At 46.6% G+C, this 16,624-nt stretch overlaps 7 protein-coding genes across 7 annotated transcripts; 4 read left to right on the forward strand and 3 right to left on the reverse strand.

The window, feature by feature from the left end:
- Nucleotides 1-899: 899 nt before the first annotated feature.
- On the forward strand, nt 900-2,587 carry N7478_009051 (putative mRNA processing protein (Mss51); the record flags this gene model as incomplete). Its single annotated transcript, XM_056925265.1, has 3 exons — nt 900-1,770; nt 1,840-2,497; nt 2,560-2,587. 3 exons carry the CDS (start codon nt 900-902, stop codon nt 2,585-2,587), a joined length of 1,557 nt encoding a protein of 518 aa, XP_056777991.1.
- A 774-nt stretch (nt 2,588-3,361) lies between these two features.
- On the reverse strand, nt 3,362-3,796 carry N7478_009052 (putative extracellular serine-rich protein; the record flags this gene model as incomplete). Its single annotated transcript, XM_056925266.1, has 1 exon — nt 3,362-3,796. One exon carries the CDS (start codon nt 3,794-3,796, stop codon nt 3,362-3,364), a length of 435 nt encoding a protein of 144 aa, XP_056777992.1.
- Nucleotides 3,797-4,631: 835 nt separating this feature from the next.
- N7478_009053 (uncharacterized protein) lies at nt 4,632-5,630 on the reverse strand (the record flags this gene model as incomplete). The annotated part of the gene is made up of 1 exon (XM_056925267.1): nt 4,632-5,630. The coding sequence occupies one exon, from the start codon at nt 5,628-5,630 to the stop codon at nt 4,632-4,634; it is 999 nt and encodes a 332-aa protein (XP_056777993.1).
- Nucleotides 5,631-6,423: 793 nt separating this feature from the next.
- On the forward strand, nt 6,424-7,669 carry N7478_009054 (putative Ras family GTPase (Rab4b); the record flags this gene model as incomplete). The annotated part of the gene is made up of 4 exons (XM_056925268.1): nt 6,424-6,486; nt 6,548-6,612; nt 6,710-6,744; nt 6,819-7,669. 4 exons carry the CDS (start codon nt 6,424-6,426, stop codon nt 7,667-7,669), a joined length of 1,014 nt encoding a protein of 337 aa, XP_056777994.1.
- Nucleotides 7,670-8,049: 380 nt separating this feature from the next.
- Nucleotides 8,050-9,294, reverse strand: N7478_009055 (NAD(P)-dependent alcohol dehydrogenase; the record flags this gene model as incomplete). Its single annotated transcript, XM_056925269.1, has 3 exons — nt 8,050-8,976; nt 9,062-9,184; nt 9,274-9,294. The coding sequence occupies 3 exons, from the start codon at nt 9,292-9,294 to the stop codon at nt 8,050-8,052; spliced, it is 1,071 nt and encodes a 356-aa protein (XP_056777995.1).
- A 2,985-nt stretch (nt 9,295-12,279) lies between these two features.
- Nucleotides 12,280-12,729, forward strand: N7478_009056 (uncharacterized protein; the record flags this gene model as incomplete). The annotated part of the gene is made up of 1 exon (XM_056925270.1): nt 12,280-12,729. One exon carries the CDS (start codon nt 12,280-12,282, stop codon nt 12,727-12,729), a length of 450 nt encoding a protein of 149 aa, XP_056777996.1.
- A 1,468-nt stretch (nt 12,730-14,197) lies between these two features.
- N7478_009057 (ankyrin repeat domain-containing protein) lies at nt 14,198-14,752 on the forward strand (the record flags this gene model as incomplete). The annotated part of the gene is made up of 2 exons (XM_056925271.1): nt 14,198-14,515; nt 14,564-14,752. 2 exons carry the CDS (start codon nt 14,198-14,200, stop codon nt 14,750-14,752), a joined length of 507 nt encoding a protein of 168 aa, XP_056777997.1.
- Between the last annotated feature and the right edge of the window lie 1,872 nt (nt 14,753-16,624).

Below are 16,624 nucleotides of genomic sequence, written 5' to 3' on the forward strand. Positions count from 1 at the left end.
CATTGTATATTTCCAAGTTCACATGTTCCTGGTAAAAACTCTTTACAGTAATTTGACTTGAATGTGTTGAGAGTCCTAGTACCTACCCCAGCTCTGGAGGTGAAGACACCCTGCTAGAATGGCAAGGTTTACCTCCCAACTCAAACATGCGTTTACCGAATGAAATCGGAGCTGCGAGGATGTAGCCCGAATGTGTCATATATCTTTCTGTGTTCAGAACAACCACTGGCATGGTTTTGTCCGTTTCCGAAAGCTCCCATCGCTAGCTCTGGAGGTAGAGGATGTTGATGAGATTTTTGTCGCTGGCCTCTTCCTGCTCATAGATAGGGAGTAAATGTACTCCAGGCTTGTCTTTCAGAAAGTATTCACTCCGTCCTAATTGGACAGTGACTCCTTGCGTAGTCATTCTGAGGTCTGTTAAGATTGTTTCGTCAGAGCTTTTATGACAAAACATTCAGACTAACGATAAACGCGATAATAGAGTTTGATACACTCGTGAAATCCACAGCTTTAGACCAGCCGTCTTTCAGCTATAAGCGAAGAAGGAACAAAGAAACCTCCTCGCTTTTGTCTTGCTGGCCGACATTTATGATTGGGTTTTTGAGGACAGGGATCAGATTGCCCCTCCTTTCAACCTCTCAATTCGGCTTCATCACAATAATACCTATCTTACCTGGGCAATGTCACATATCAACTGAGCAGTGAGTTTCGAAATCCCAAGTAGCTAGGCAAATATTGCGAAGGCATTTCGTGGTATGCTTCCAAGGTTCTGTTGTTGTGTGTATACTTCAAAGGACCCACTTATCACGTGCACCGGGAGCGCTTTGAGAAAAACGACGAGATCCATCATCAGTCCACCCACGTCCCGGTCACCAAATTCCCCCTCCTGTCAATTCATAATGGCTGGTGGCTACACATGTGCTAAATGCCTCCACGGGCTTCGCCAGGGAGTTCGAGTACCCAATGCGCCAGCTCGTCTCCAAAGCCTAGTTCACTCTCGTCAAAGATGGGCCGTTTCCCCGGCATGGACTCGCAGCTTTGGCTCCGGGCGTAACAACGGCCCACCTGGCAAAGCCCCCGAAGGCATTCAAGCTGCTACTAAATTGACACAGAGCACAAAATCGTCACCTACAAAACCATCACTTGCGAACCGAGCTGCTTCCTCTTCATCCGGAGCCACCGTTGACCCGCGTCAGCTGGTGTTGAACCAGGATAACCTCTTCCACTCTTTTTCCAACTCTCCCTCCCCCGCTATTCGACAACGCGCAGACTCTATCAAGCAGAATGCCTTCTGTCCTCATCCAAGCCACCAGCAGACCCGTCTCCCTGACTCGCCGCATGACTCCGAAGCGCGAAAGACCGAAGAAAGCAACCTACCTCCGGCACACTCCCATTTCGAATGCCCCGACTGCGGTGTCCCAATTTACTGCTCCGAAGGCCACTGGATGGATGACTTTGAGTCCCATCTTGAGGTTTGCGAGACAATTCAACAAATCAACGAGGATGACCACGACCTGCACTCCGGCCGTTACTTCCCCGAATTCAACTACCCTGGTGTCCAGGATGATAACTTCGTTATCAACATGACAAATTGGGATACATACCTTTACACTCGCGAGTTTGAGGCGATCAACTCCGACCGTTCCATGCGTCAGGTTACCCGCATGCTCACCTTCCCGCAGACAATTGCTAGTGTTCTGCATGAACTCAGTCCATACAGCGTGCGAGGAAATAACCGGTTAACGGCCGAGGGGTTGAAGAGCGTTAGCGGTATGTCCATACAATGGTGCCTGTTTCTTTTCACTTGTATTCTTACTAACTTCTTATTTTCTAATCTAGCTCTGCGATACTCATTGCACCCCCCTCGAACAGGTGAAGACGTTGACATCAAAGGTCTCCGCGTCAAGGCGCCCCCAGTCCGAATCTTCATTCTCGGTGCCCGTGCTGAATCCTCTCTCCCCCGTGACGTGTGGCTCCAGCTCCAATACATGTTCCCCCGCTCCTTGATCCATCTCGTCTTCATCGGACCAGAGAGCATGACAAACCGTGATGCAGAGTATCCGCTCCCAGAACGCACACCTGGTAATCCATTCGGAGGCATTGTCGAAGATCGCCTCGGTGGCCAAATGAAGATTACCACCTACGTCGACTACTTCCACACCATGTACAAGGCAAACTACTTCCAGCCTTTTGATCCCTACCTGGACTGCTTTATGCTCTTCCACCCTGGTCTAGGACACCCCGCCAGCTCACACGAGTGGCAGGAAACCCTTCCTCAATTGCTTGAGACCAAGGTCCCCATTATCTGCACCGGTTACACACAGTGGGATATGGACCGCGATATCAACTGGGTGAAGGAGAAGTGTGCTGGTGAATTTGATATGCTGCTCGAGCCTGGTGAGAATATTTTCCGCAGTTTGCGTTGGGATTTGAATGATCTTGACCCGCATGATGTATCATGTGGTAACTGGGGTGTTTGGGCATTCCGAGGCAAGAGGTATGTTCCAATTTTATCCTATCCGCTTTATATTTTTACAGTCATGCTAACATGCGATATAGATACGAAGCCACTTTCAAGAGCGAATAAAGCGGTGCGCGCGCTTTCTGTATGATATCAATTTCCTTTTCTGGGGTCTCCAGCGGAGGTCCTATGTAGTAGATAGACACCATTTTGAGTCCTCTCCTGAAATCTGTATTATTTACCCTGCCAGTTAGTTCACTATCAAGTATTCCACATTTGCTGTCATGGAACGTCATGCATAGACGATCATGCACATCCTCACCTCGTATCTCGAATTCTATACCGAGAACAGAATGATCAACAACAGACCCACAAGCTTATACAACAATAACAGATGATTTCAGCGTTTTGCGCTGATATTCAATTCTATATAGTATCTACAGCAACCTTAATTAAATGACACCTAAGCTTAACAATGATGTCTTATTAAAATCGAGAAGGGATTAGATAGACTCTACTCTAATATTGAAAGCTAAAAATGCAACCAAAACCAAGGAAGTAGAAAAAGGCTTGGATATAATAGATGTAGATCGAGAAAGGGTATAATAGACATGAAGAATTCGGAGAACACATCACAGCAGCCGTGGTCACACGTAGAAGAAAAGTATATCGAAAAAGTATGTATGAATCAAGGCGGGCAACCAAGAAAGAAAAGAAAGAAGAAAAAGCCCAAAAAGAATAGAAAAAAATCGAACATAGCGACCATATTAGATGGTCGATCCATCTAACAGTACCAGCCGAAGCCGATAAAGTTCACTCAAGATCCTCAAGATCCGCGCTCAACAAGCGCATCGCACGTCGCAACGTAGATGCAATTAAACACCCAGTCTAGATGGAAATCTAAATCATCAAGAGACCGGCAACAGCCAGCGCACCAGCGGCAACAGCACCAGGCATCTGGAGCGAAGAAGCGCCAGAAGCAGGGGTGGAAGACCCAGCGGGAGCAGCACCAGTTGTCTGAGAAGAACCAGTAGGCTCAGTACCAGCAGCAGTAGCGGTAGTCTTAACCAGGGGAATAGAGGTGCTGTGCTTGACAATAATGCTTGAGCTAGGGCTGGGGGTACGGGTGCTGCTGCGCAGAGGAGTCTTGGTCGACGAGGGAGTCGGGGTGTGGGTGTGGGTTGAGCTGGGGGTAGGAGTTGAGCTGGTAGGGGTGTATCCGGCAGGATACAGGGTGATGGTGCTGGTTACGCTTGCTGCGGATGAAGAGGTAACAGCTTCAGCGGCCATGGCGATAGGGGCCAGGAGAAGAAGGAGAGTCTTGGAGAAGTACATCTTGAGTTTAGGTTGTGGGATTGTTGATGTGCTTGTTTGTTTGTTGTTTAAATGAAGTATGTGGAGTGAATTTGATTGATCCGAAAGAGAGTGATTGTAAAGAGTGAATGGAGCTGGAGAAAAGAATGACAGCCCGTGTCTGGGATCAAAAACGAATGGCACTGAAACAGTGAAGAAGAAGAAGGGAAAGACGAGAAGGAGAAGGGGCGGAAAGTGGGAAATGAAGCCTTAATCTTAGTAGACCCGCGTTTGTCTTGGTTGGGTTTAGCGGCAGACGTAATCGCCCAGCAGCCAGTGGAATGTGCACATCAACATCAACATAGTCAAGCTACCAGGAGCTACATTTACGGTGTAAACAACACTGGCTGGCTTCTTTTAGTTTTGCTTTCTTTGTTGCTTTTGTTTTTTTTAATATCTTTGTTAGCTAGCTGAATCGATCTTATGGGAGCTTTCGATAGATAAGTATGGGTAACGCCATCTCTCCTTATAGAACAACAGCAAATTCTTACTGTATGGCATCATCAAGTCACTTTGATGCGGTGAATTTGGCAAGACCATCAAAAATCGTCTCATTAAAGAATACAAAAGCAAAATCCATTTCATCTCGGGGGTATAAATAACCAAGCCAATGGTGAAAAAAAAACATCTCAGCCGCCCATATAACAATCGTGGTGTATGTACATGGCAATAGCCTTTTGTCATGGTCGTGAATAAAAGACAAACAAAAGCAGACATATCGGGCACTCTTCCACATATTCAGCCTCAACAAACATTAAGCGAGTCTCAGTCCACCATCCCCTTCAAATCTCCTCTTACTCCGCTCCTCTCCATTCCATTAGACTGTCCACACCATTGCAGCCACCAAAACCCCGGTCACCCAGAACCCACTGGAATAGAGCAGAGTTGATATCGACCCAGTAGCGGCAGAGCTATCAGCAGATGTAGTTCCGTTCGCGAGGGTGCCATTAATCCAGATCTTCTCCGTACCATTTACCTTAGCAACCTGTACCATTGTCGAATTGCCAGGCTGAGTACCATTGAATAGCGACTCATAGTAAGTAGCATTGCTGTTATTATCGCAACCACATTCCTGATACTGTTCGCACAGACAAGCCACCGGAAGCGAGGAGTTCTTGTTGGTCTCATCATTGTGATAGTTGTAGTTGTCGTTATAATTATAAACGTAAACAGGATGATACCAAAGAAGAGGGAAGAACGCAAAAGCCGCAACCGGCAACAAAAATGGCGTAATTCCCAACGCTGAAGTTCTTCCAGCTCGATAGGGTGTAATTGCACCACCCGCGTAATATCTATTCATGCCGTAAGCTCTACTGTCATCTCCCGGGCGCTTGTGCTTCTTTGGACGAGAATCTGGATAGTAAGAATCAGATGAGGAGCCAGAGCCCCATCCGTTTCCCCTATATCCGTTATACCCGTTGGATCCATCGTAGTAGTCGCCATAGTAGTTATTAGTTGTTGTATCATACCTGCCGTTGCCATAAGATGGTGTCACGCCGGAACCCTTGCTGCTTGTACCGCCGGTGTTACTTGATGAACTGGTTTTGCCACTCGACGATCCGCCGGAACTGCTGCTTCCACTGCTGCTGCTGCTGCTCCCAGACTTTCCCCCGCTGCTTCCTCCACTGCTACTACTACCTCCAGAGCGACCGCTGCCGCCTCCACCGCGACGCTTTTCTAGCTCGCTAACATCCTCAAGCTCATAGTCACCAGATATCCCGAAGCGTTCAACGAGATCCGTTTGCGCGTCGGTTGGTAGAGAAGTAACGCCAGAGGCACAGAGGAGGAGCGCGGCCGTAGCCCAAGTCAGCTTCATGATGAGATGTGGATATCGATGATGAAGGACTACAGTTCTTGGACGTAGGGGAAAGATGCAAGAGAAAGAAAAGAAAGAAAGAATTCGAAGCAAGAAAAAGTTCCCAAGCCGAAAGTTAAAAGAGCAAAAAGCATTAGCCAAGGATAAAGTAACCCTGGGCAGATTCAGGGTCCGCTCGGGCTGAGGCTCTCATTGTGGAGCGGAGTTGAATCCGGGAAGGAGCCAAGACTCACTCTAACTAACACTGCCACAATTAGCCTCGAAGGTCAGAAACGAGTACGGAGGTCACAGTAGTTTATTTGTTTGTTTGGTTCATTTAGTGGTTTTAAACATTCAACCATTATATCATCCTCCCAGGATTCGCCCCCACATGCAAGGCGCAGCAGAAGATTAACCTTGATGACATTGACGTCTGCAGGGATTATGGCTGTTCCTACATGATATTTATGTAGAGATGAGTAATTCAACCTTGGGAATAACCTTAGTCATAATCAATGTAGTGTGGCTCAAGAGTTTATACGCTCCGGGGTCAGATAAGCATAGGTCGCCGGTGTTCACTATTTGAATGAATAAAAACATGTAGAACATTAAAACGAGAAGAAGAACAAATTTGGGAAATAATAGTGTCGCTACATTTATGTACAGTAAGTAGTAGTAATATTAGTAGCAGTAATAGCAGTATTGCATGATCTCCTTATCAACCTGATTAGGTACCCATTCATTCAAAGGACCTTGCGATCTAACATCTACCCGTGCTTGTCCCCTTCTCCCTCCAACTCCCCTGCACTTCTCCATGGTGCGTCCTAGGGGTTTATCGAGCGCCTCTTCGGTCTCCTCGGTTCCTGACCAAGATCAGGTACCTATTCCCGGTTTCCGCCCGACTCCCAGTGCCCCTTTTACTTACCATGATGCTCTAGGAACTGGGGAGCATGTATGATTACCTAGCCAAAGTCATTCTGCTAGGACCTAGTGGCGCGGGGAAGTAAGTGATTTCCAAGAATGTAAAGAAGTACATCAAGAAGAAGAAACTAAAAATACCTGAGATCTGAACACGGCTGACTTCCCGTATCGAATTCCAGATCGTGCGTGCTACACCGATTCGTCAAGAATGAATGTACGACGCCGACCCCGATCACCTCCCTCCTCTCCTCCCACACACATGGCTAATCTAAAACTTGAATTTTACAGGGCGCATCCTATCCTCACAAACTATCGGGGTTGAATTTTCATCCCGAATAGTTAAGTTGGGCACCGGCTCAAGCAGAAAACGCATCAAGCTGCAACTCTGGGACACAGCAGGCACGGAGCGATTCCGATCGGTATCACGATCTTACTACCGCGGCGCAGCGGGCGCAATCCTAATTTACGATGTCGCCTCAGACGCCTCCTTCGCCTCCCTCCCAACCTTCCTAATGGATGCGCGAGCCTTAGCCTCTCCGAACCTGACTGTGCTGTTAGCTGGAAACAAAGCCGATCTGGCCGATGGCAACTCCGAGCCGTCCGACGAAGCCTCGCGACCTCCACCAACCCCGTCAAGCACCTCGAGTAAACAATCCTCATTTCCATTGGACGGGACTAGCTCGATGCGCTCGACAAATTATCTTGGTACAGGGACTCGTCTGACAGCGACGTTTGGCGAGGGTCGGGAGGTGAATCGGGAGGACACGTCTCGTTGGGCAGCACAATCGAATATTCCCGTGGCGGTTGAGGTGTCTGCTTTGACGGGTGAAGGTGTGGAAGAGGTTTTCCATCGACTTGCACGGATTATTCTGACTAAGATTGAACTGGGGGAAATTGATCCCGACGATCCACAAAGTGGGATTCAATACGGGGATGGGGGAATGTACGGCCACGGGACTAGCGATGCCTCTAGTATTCGAAGCAAAGCGACTTTAGATGAGAATGGTGTACATCTTCATCGGCCGCGTCGCCGGACTAGAGGGGCTAGCTCTGTGGGCTGGAAGAGTGGGATGAGAGAATGGGAAGATGTGTTTCGACTGGGTGGTTCTCAGTCACGGACAAAGCGAGGGTGTTGTTGATCGAAAACACCTCTACGCCTAATCTTCTCGAGCTTGAGCTGCATTGGTTTTTTTTTTTCGCCTTTTCTTTTCTTCTTCGGCTTGCCTTTCGTTGAATCCTTGCACGATACCCCATCTTTCCACGTTCGTTTATACATAGTTCTACATACGGTTTTTACTTATTCACACCACCCAGGCGTCCTTTGAAGATAAGAGGCGACATATTCTACTTTTCTGCGATACGATACGATTCAATTTGATTACATTTTTTCCCACTTGACTGCTGGACTAAAAAATAGCAGCTAATCGCAACACTTTTCTCTTTCTTGAACGTCATCTCTCATTTCGTCTCATAAACCACGGCCGTTACATCATATTTTCTGGGACCTTGGCTCATGAATTCAAACATCAATTCCCGCAATCAGGGTCTTGATTCCCTTTCCAGCCTTGACTTCCTTGAAAGCTTGCTCTGCCTCCTCAAACTTGACTGTGCCCGTGATCAACTTCTTCACATCCACTCTGCCAGATGAAACAAGGCCGACAGCGAGCTTATAGTCACCGCTACCGTATCGGAAGCTACCCTTGAGAGTCAACTCCTTGGAACAAGCAGCCATAATGGGGAACTGAATCTCGCTTCGGCCCATACCACCCTGCACGTAGGTACCACCATTACGCAGAACATGAATACCAGTGTGCACCGAGGGCTCAGCACCAGAAGCATCAATAGCAACATCAGCACCAAATCCGAGATCGTTCTCCTCAATCAAGCGCTGCGCATTCTCCTGCGCAGAAACCTTAGACGGCATGAAAGTGGAGGTAGTAGCATATTGCTTCGCGAAGTCAAGACGGGGCTGCTGAATATCCACAGCGATAACCTTCGAAGCTCCAAAAGCAGTCGCCACCGCACAACACAGTAGACCCACAGGGCCAGCACCGAATACCACGACCGATTGACCGGGGCTCACAGAAGCCTGGCGCACAATGTGAACAGCAACACTCAGAGGTTCCATCAGGGCACCCTCTTGCAGAGACACACTCTCAGGGAGCTTGTAGCAGAAGTCCTCGGGAAGGGTATAGTACTTGGCAAGAGTACCATCGTACGGCGGGGTAGCGGCGAAAGCCATATTGATGCACAAGTTGTATTTTCCACTCTTGCAGGGCTCGCAGCGACGACAGGCAATACCAGGTTCCATAGCGACGCGATCGCCGACCTTCAATGAGGTCACAGCGGAACCGACCTTGGTGATGATACCTGCGGATTCATGGCCTAGCACCATAGGATCCTTAACGACGAATTGACCGATCGCACCGTGTTCCCAGTAGTGTACCTAATTCATTTCACCCGGTCAGCCATTGTCTCTTGCCTCTCAAGTCTCTTGACACCTCATGCTGGGCATGGATGAAACAACCTACATCACTTCCACAAATACCAGTGTATTTCACATTAATCAAGACATCATGGGGATTCTTCAATTCCGGAACTGGACGATCTTCGAATTTAACCTGATGGATTCCCTCCAGGACGAACGAGAGATTCTACAACAGCGGGTTGTTAGCTATGTCATCTCATCCGGGAAAACAGGAGCGGTGTATCCTTTGGGAAGAGTGGAGCGGGAGTTAGTTACCTGAGCAGTTGCGGAAGCCATAATGTGGGATGTATTGTATTCTGGAAGAGAAGAGAGAAGAGGAAGGAAGAGAAAGAGAAGAAATAGACAAGTGTTAAAGAACAGTCTAATAAATCAAAATCAAAATCAAAATCTTTTTCACGGTAAAATTGCAGGAAGAATGAACCGAAGCTCCCACCTCCCCGCAAGTGCCAGTGATAGTCGGATGACTTGCCCCGTGTGGATCCAATTGGGACTTTAACCGCGGGGTCTTTTACCCGATTTTGCCTATGTCACGCCCACGTTTCTATCGGTCGAATAATACTTGCTCTGTTGCTCTGGAACGGTCTACTACATTCTAGAGGGGTTCACCGGCGTATCAATTAAACCGATTTCTCACTAGATCAATCATATCCATGTCAGATGACTTTCTGCACCTGACCTGGCCTGCATAACGTAACACGGCGATCTGTGGATGTACCAGATCCTGGCTAGTGTGGTTCTGTGCTCCTCGTTATTTTATTTTCAATAGGGGAGTCTACCTAGTCACGCGGGTTTCTGTTAATTGATTAGTAGTTTTATTCTGAATTAGCCTATCTATAGTGTTGTTGACCAGTTGGAAACCAGGTTTGAACTACAAAATACAATTGAACATCATCGTAGCCGGCAGCAAGCATTTTTTAGGTCAATTTAAACTATAAACTATAAAACTACACATATAGCTCAAAGCCGCTTTGCCCCTCACTACTGGGCAGTAACAAGGATGTTACCCAGGTGTTGGGCTGCTTGCTGGTCCGAGTCCCAACATACAGCGAAAACTTCAAGTTGGTTTGAGGATAAACCGACATTCAGACCTCTTTAGCGTTTACGAGTGCTTCTGGCTCGCCACATGATATTTCATTCCAGATAATTGCCATTTTTAAGTCTATTCTCACCCCACTAAGAGGAGCCTTGAATGTTCTGTATCCTGGAACAAGTGTGAGGACTCTTGAAGCCCCACATCATGATTCTCCCGATACAACATTCAGTGACGGATCAACACATACCCTAGACGGAAAACGCTATCATATTCACCCAGAGGTTATTGTAAGTTAATTGCAAGCCACCAAGAAGATATGTCACTAAACTCCCAAGGGACATATGGAAAGAGTCAACATTGGAAAAGTCACACCAATCTTCTTAATCTCCATGCATGATGCAAAATGTACTCAAAACTAGATTGAAGCCTATATACAAAAGTCCTTATTCCGAGATGACGTTCTTACGGAAGCTTTCGTGACTACTGTGATTGTTGAGACAGAAAACAGAGAGCAGAAAATAGATCTCGTTACTAGCAAGGTCAAGGAACGTCAAAACATTTACCATCCGGTCCATAATTTCCTTGCGCCCAATCTATCCATCAAGCCTGGAGACTTTACGAAGATTCGCTAGACGCGTTCGTGATCCCGATCATTCCAACCTCTTCACTCCCACCGGAAAGGTAATCAATAATGCCGCGCCATATAAAAACATATAGAAGATCCTAATCGTATTTCTAGATTTAAACCACTAGGCACCACAAGCTCCGGAGGAAGATGGAAAGAAGTAGCAGTATCAAGCCGCTATTACCACCAACCTACTGAAAAGCATCAACTGGCCGGACTGAGAGTCAGTATCAAAGACATATTTGACGTACAGGGCACTCAAACAACTTTATCAAATCGGGACTGGATGTCAGTGTACGGGCCAGCTGAGACAGCAGCGGACTATGTCCAGCGCCTTATACAGCTTGGAGCTGTGTTTGTGGGCAAAACAACCTCGTCAGCAGTTGCTAATGAATTGTTATTAGCTTACTGGCTGTAGGAAATTAATAAAAATGATTTCGCTGGTACCTCTGAGATTAGAAGCTGTAGAAGATTAGCTCTCCATACTCTCTGACCTTTGACCTCTGCGAGAGGAAGCATACAAGGGCAAACTAGATAAATTGTTCCCAGGAGCTTGCATACTTCAGCCAGAATTTCATAGGATAATAAGGTGAGCTGCTCTATGTGTTTGCTCCTGGGGGATAGTATTACCACGTAATTCTGCAGCTGTTTGTGATGCGTACTATTTTTTGATGGAGCATCTGAGCCTTCTAAAATTGGGGAGACTTTTGTGAGAGATAGCGTGTTGCGTTTTATTGGGGTCGCTTGGGTCGGACCACTGGCTCTCAGGTAAGCAATGCTCAGGGAGCAGATCAGAGTAGTTACGTGATGATCACTGGTAGAATATATATTGCGGTTGGCAGACAACGGCTATCCGCTTCCCGTCAAGTTCCTACGCTCGCTTATCCTGACGATTGTCCGACAAACAACGAGTCTCAATTTTCCAGATCCTAGAACCTGGCCTCGACGTCCGACCTCCGGGAAAAAATTGGCTTTAGGGGTTTTATCGATGTACCCGCAATTGAAAGCGTGACGGCTGCGAGTGATTAATTAGAAGCGAGGTTTTAGGTAGATCGAAGATAAAGTCCGGTACTGATTTGCTATAATTGGCTGAGAGCTGGCTAATCTAGCTATTATCCTTAAGAATGTGTATAATATGGACGAAACAGGAGTTGTGCTTAGCGTTCTTAACTCCCTTAAGGTACTTGTTAATAAAAATGATATAAGAAAACATCGAGGGACCATCGTAAAGCGGACGCTAGTTATGGCGATTGAATGTATTTCCGCTGATAGTCAGTTCCTGTACCCTCTTATTATCTGGCTAGCGGCTATATATTGTAGTTAATGGACTATTTACCCCACCCCCGGATGGTGTTTTGTCTACTCTGAACCGGGCTATATAAATATAGATATTATTCTATATTGGGCGGATATGCCCTATACGGTGGGGTTAGGCAGTGTTGCGTTTTCGTGAGGCTGAGCTCCCGAAGGCTATCACAACGCTGCACGTAAACCCCACTATTTAGCGTCAGATTTTATCGAGGAAACAATCTTTCTAATTTATTTCTCGGGCTTCAGCATCCAGTTTAGCTTTAGTATATTTCAGACTTAGCGCTTTCGGAAAATGTCAACGCACGTAGAAACCCCTTCATTGCCATGTCCCTTCCACGAAGGTGATCAGCTCAACAATGATCTCGATGCATCGCTTGATTATTTGCCAGGTTATCCCCGTATCAAGATGAGCAATGAAAAGGAGTTGTTTGATTTTATTCGCCAGGAAGTCTGGTCAGAGGATCTCGAGTCGATGTCGGGCAGACTCTGGTGGATGTCGAAGCAGGATAGCAGCAATATCTCTCCGTTACATCGACAGCGAGTGAAGGGCCGACAGATTATCGTTACCGAGGATCCCCGGCTACATCTCATCTGGATCGACAATCGAACCTTCCTGAAACCTCTCCCCCGGTACATAACGTCCTACGTATTCTGGGATCCGTTCATGAGTGATCCGTCTAAATATGGTGCAAGGGTGGAGCTAAGAAAGGCCGCACTCGGGTATCTGCGAACATATTTCTAACTCATCCAGCATGAATCAGATCTACGAATTGCACAAGATCCGGCTCTTTACCTGGTTCCTAAGGAAGTGACCTGGCATCGATTCTGACAGTTCACTGCCCGTTTTAATAACATCACGGAAAACGAAGGAAAGGCCGATATCATTACGGAGAGATCCGGTTGACCCGACTGAACTATTATGCGCCCATTCTCCTGGGAAAGGGCCATTATCAACGGGAGAACTATCAGTATCGAGCATACTTTGCTCAAATTCAAGGCCCTGTGATATCTGCATTTGCATTTTTCTCGATTGCCCTGAACTGTATGCAGGTCAGCCTCGCAGCCTCCGATTCCGATGAGAGATATTCGAGTACTTTGTTATTTGCGGGTTGCTACTGGCTCAGCACTTTGATTGGATTTGTGACCGGCGTCCTTATGCTGCTGTTGGTATTTCTTTTCCTTTTCAAAGTGATCAAAGAGTGGAGGTTTGCGATAGCCCATCGGCTCCAATGGAGAAAAGAATCCACAGCAAAGATCAAAAGGCTATGTGTAGCCGGGAACTTAAGTAGATTTCAGGATATGCTACCGCGAAGACAAATTAAAGACTGGTTGAAGCTAAATCCGGTGTCCCATAACAGTGGAGTTTCGGGTCTTCTGTTAGAACAATGGCAGGCCGGTTCACCAGCTACTGGTGAGTAGGGATATATTACTACATACAATCTTATTTCGACATACACCAAAGTCTGTCAGGAACGCAGTCTAAGTCATTAGAACAGGATCTTTAGCAAGCAAATCACACACTGCTTATTTAGTCCAGTGGAATGCCAGGGGGACTAGGCACATGTCGGGACGGCCCGTCCAGTCCCCGTGTTAATTGATAGGCCAACGGGTAGGGCCATGTTACACCTGATGTCACCAAGGTCGCCGGCATCATATGAAAACGGACGCCTAGCTATTCAAAATATCAGACTTATTCCCGTGAATCGGCGAGGATGTCGACAGCTTCACTGTTCTACAACACGTGGACTAGGCGCGCGATACGTCACGCTATGCCACGTCACTTCCTGCTACGCCCCATGTGACCTTAAATCATGTGGTCTTCAGCCGCAGGTCTTCCGAATTTTTACTCCTCATGGCGACGAGGCAAGTATCCTGCAAGTTCATTTTGCCTGTTCGCAGCAACTTTCGCGACCCGCGCGGACTCCTGATTTTGAGTGAGACTAAAGGAATCGACTTGAAAGACTCTGCTGCTCACTATCGACTATCTCGTTCGTGCATCTTTTATCTCAGAATGGCTGTAGAATCTCAGTCTGGATCACTTGACTGGAGGAATGAGTCTAAATTCCCGTTTCTACACTATGCTACAACGTCATGGGTATCTCACGTGAAGCTGGGGTGAGACAGCAGAAAAAACTCCGGATGAGCTCATCAGATGTCTAGGATGGCCGAAAGAGTTATTGACCAAAGTCTGGGTAGAAATATATAGCGCAATGGAGCCCTACTCTCCCAAACGACCTGCTTATGGAAGTAAAGTCGTGCATATTTTGTGCAGATACGGCTTGACAAAATTACTCTCCTCCATTCTGCTTGACATAAAGAATGTCGATGTCGATGCGATAGATACAGAATATGGGCGGACAGCGCTATCGTGGGCTGCCGAGAACGGCCACGATACCATTGTCAGGATGCTCCTTGACACGGGCAAGGTCGATGTCGATGCAAAAGATACAACTGGCTGGACATCGCTGTCATGGGCTGCCAGAAACGGCCACGATACTACTGTTAGGATGCTTCTTGATACAGGTAAGGTCGATGTTGATAAAAAAGATATATTTAGCTAGACACTGTTGTTATAGGCTACTGAGAACGGCCAGGATACTATTATTAGGATACTTATTGACACGGGTAAGGTCGATATCGATAAAAAAGATATATTTGGCTGGACACTGCTGTTATGGGCTGCCGAGAACGGCCACGATACCATTGTTAAGATGCTCCTTGACAAAGGCAACGTCGATGTCGATGTCATTGATGAGGATAGTTAGGCTGTGCACCTTGTTTAGGAGAACTAGCTACCCGAGCCTCCTAGTCAGTAGTTTTATAACAATTTCATTAGTATCAGGTTCATGCCAAACCAACTGAGAGCTTTTCTTGTTCTTACGGTTCAGTATATTAGTTTCGTTTGGCCTTGATTCTTTTTTGTTCCTGGTACGCCGCACTGAACTTAGTTCTCCAGTTGCTATAAAACTGATTCTCATGCGGTCATTTAGAATCCTCCAGAGACTATAGGCCGAATTCCAGCTAATAATCTGGACGCGGTTTCATGTTGTGTAGCAGATCATTGGGCAGTGGCCCACACAAATACATAGTGTGCGTCCCCATCAGTTAGCCTAGTGAATTCTAACATTGAAAACTCTCTCGGAAATTGACTGGCGAATTTGATCATCAAGGAATACGATTTGAAAGACTTCAATCTCGCGCAAGTTCCCGTCCAGAAATAGATTCTTTCCCCACCTCCTGAATCAATAGTAAGACAGTATCAGGAGTTTATCCAAATCCCAGATCCTATATTTCTTCTGATTCAAAATTCAATGTTCATGTGAACGAGGAATTATGAATAAACCGAGGTTTATTTGTTTCTCATAGATTTATTCCCATATAGTTATGGGGCGCCTGTTTCGTTTAGCGGCTCTAGTATTTTTTATACACCAAGTTACATGACTATTCCGTACGCGTGTATTCGCCTCATCAGTTTTCTTGTTTCAAGTACCTTCCGCTGCCAAGAATTCCACCAGAATTGTTACATTCTCAGGTAACATGATTATGAAGATTGAAAAATCAATTCTCATAGTCAGGAAGGTAAGACTGTGCAACCTTGTCTTTTTGATCCCTCCCAGACATTTTATGGATGATCCTGGCGTCATAGCAGTAAACAGCGCATTTTATAGTCGTCCGTGTCGTCCTGTAATCCACCACTCCAGAGCTTTGTAATTTTGTGTAAAAAGAGGCACCAAATAAGAAATTGAGTGACTAGTGCTTCTGCTACTCTTAACAATTAGTCAATATGTAGATCGGGAGTGACGGTGCTCGAGTTTGCAGGTACCTGGTGGGCGTTTCATCACGTAGGGCATTTCATGTCACCGGGATGGGGGCTACCTAGGCTCCAAGCGGGAAGTTATCAGCATCTCTAAGATGTGGGGCTGATCGCCGTCCGAAGCAGCTAATGGAAAGGGGATAATGGAGTAGATGGAAAAAGCAGGGTTCTGGCCTTAATCGTGAGTTTTATGACGTCTTTTGAAAGGTTTAGGGAGACCGTTAGAAAGAAGTTTGGCAGACGTCCTTTTGTTGGACCGACTACTGAATTTCGATGGTAAGTATGAGTGCTCATAAACCTTTCTTTGAGCGGCGTAACAACACAGCTCACTTTACCATGTAGGAATCTTGGCCTCTCTGTCACGGAAAGCGACTTCAAAAGGTTGAAAGAGGAACAGATGGTCTTCCGTGATTGGTTCAATGAGAATAACTATCGGAGCATCCCGACTCGCTCTGTAATGCTGTTATGCTTTTGCCGTATGGCCTAGCGGATCCCCAATACAGAGATCTACCAACTGAGTCAGTGGAATATAAACGTGTAAAAGGGCTTGGAGTAACATTGTTTTAGTCCCCCTGGTAAGTTTCATTCGTTCACAAGCAAGCTATTGTCACCTATCCTGCGATTGCCCCAGCTAGTCACTCCAAGAAAGTATTCAAGATCTCGATTTAACATGGCTAAATAGTAATGTCTTCAGTTGGTCCAAAGCCTTATTACTCGTGTATCAGCGAACGTGTTGAATACTTGCCGATTGTGTGTACGTTGGTAGGCGCAAGGGGTAAGTTCGAAATTACCCAACACCAGGGTACGCTTCGATGAAGAAACT

Source organism: Penicillium angulare, assembly GCF_028827245.1.
Source record: "Penicillium angulare strain IBT 27051 chromosome Unknown utg000005l_segment0_segment0, whole genome shotgun sequence".
NCBI lineage: Eukaryota > Fungi > Ascomycota > Eurotiomycetes > Eurotiales > Aspergillaceae > Penicillium > Penicillium angulare.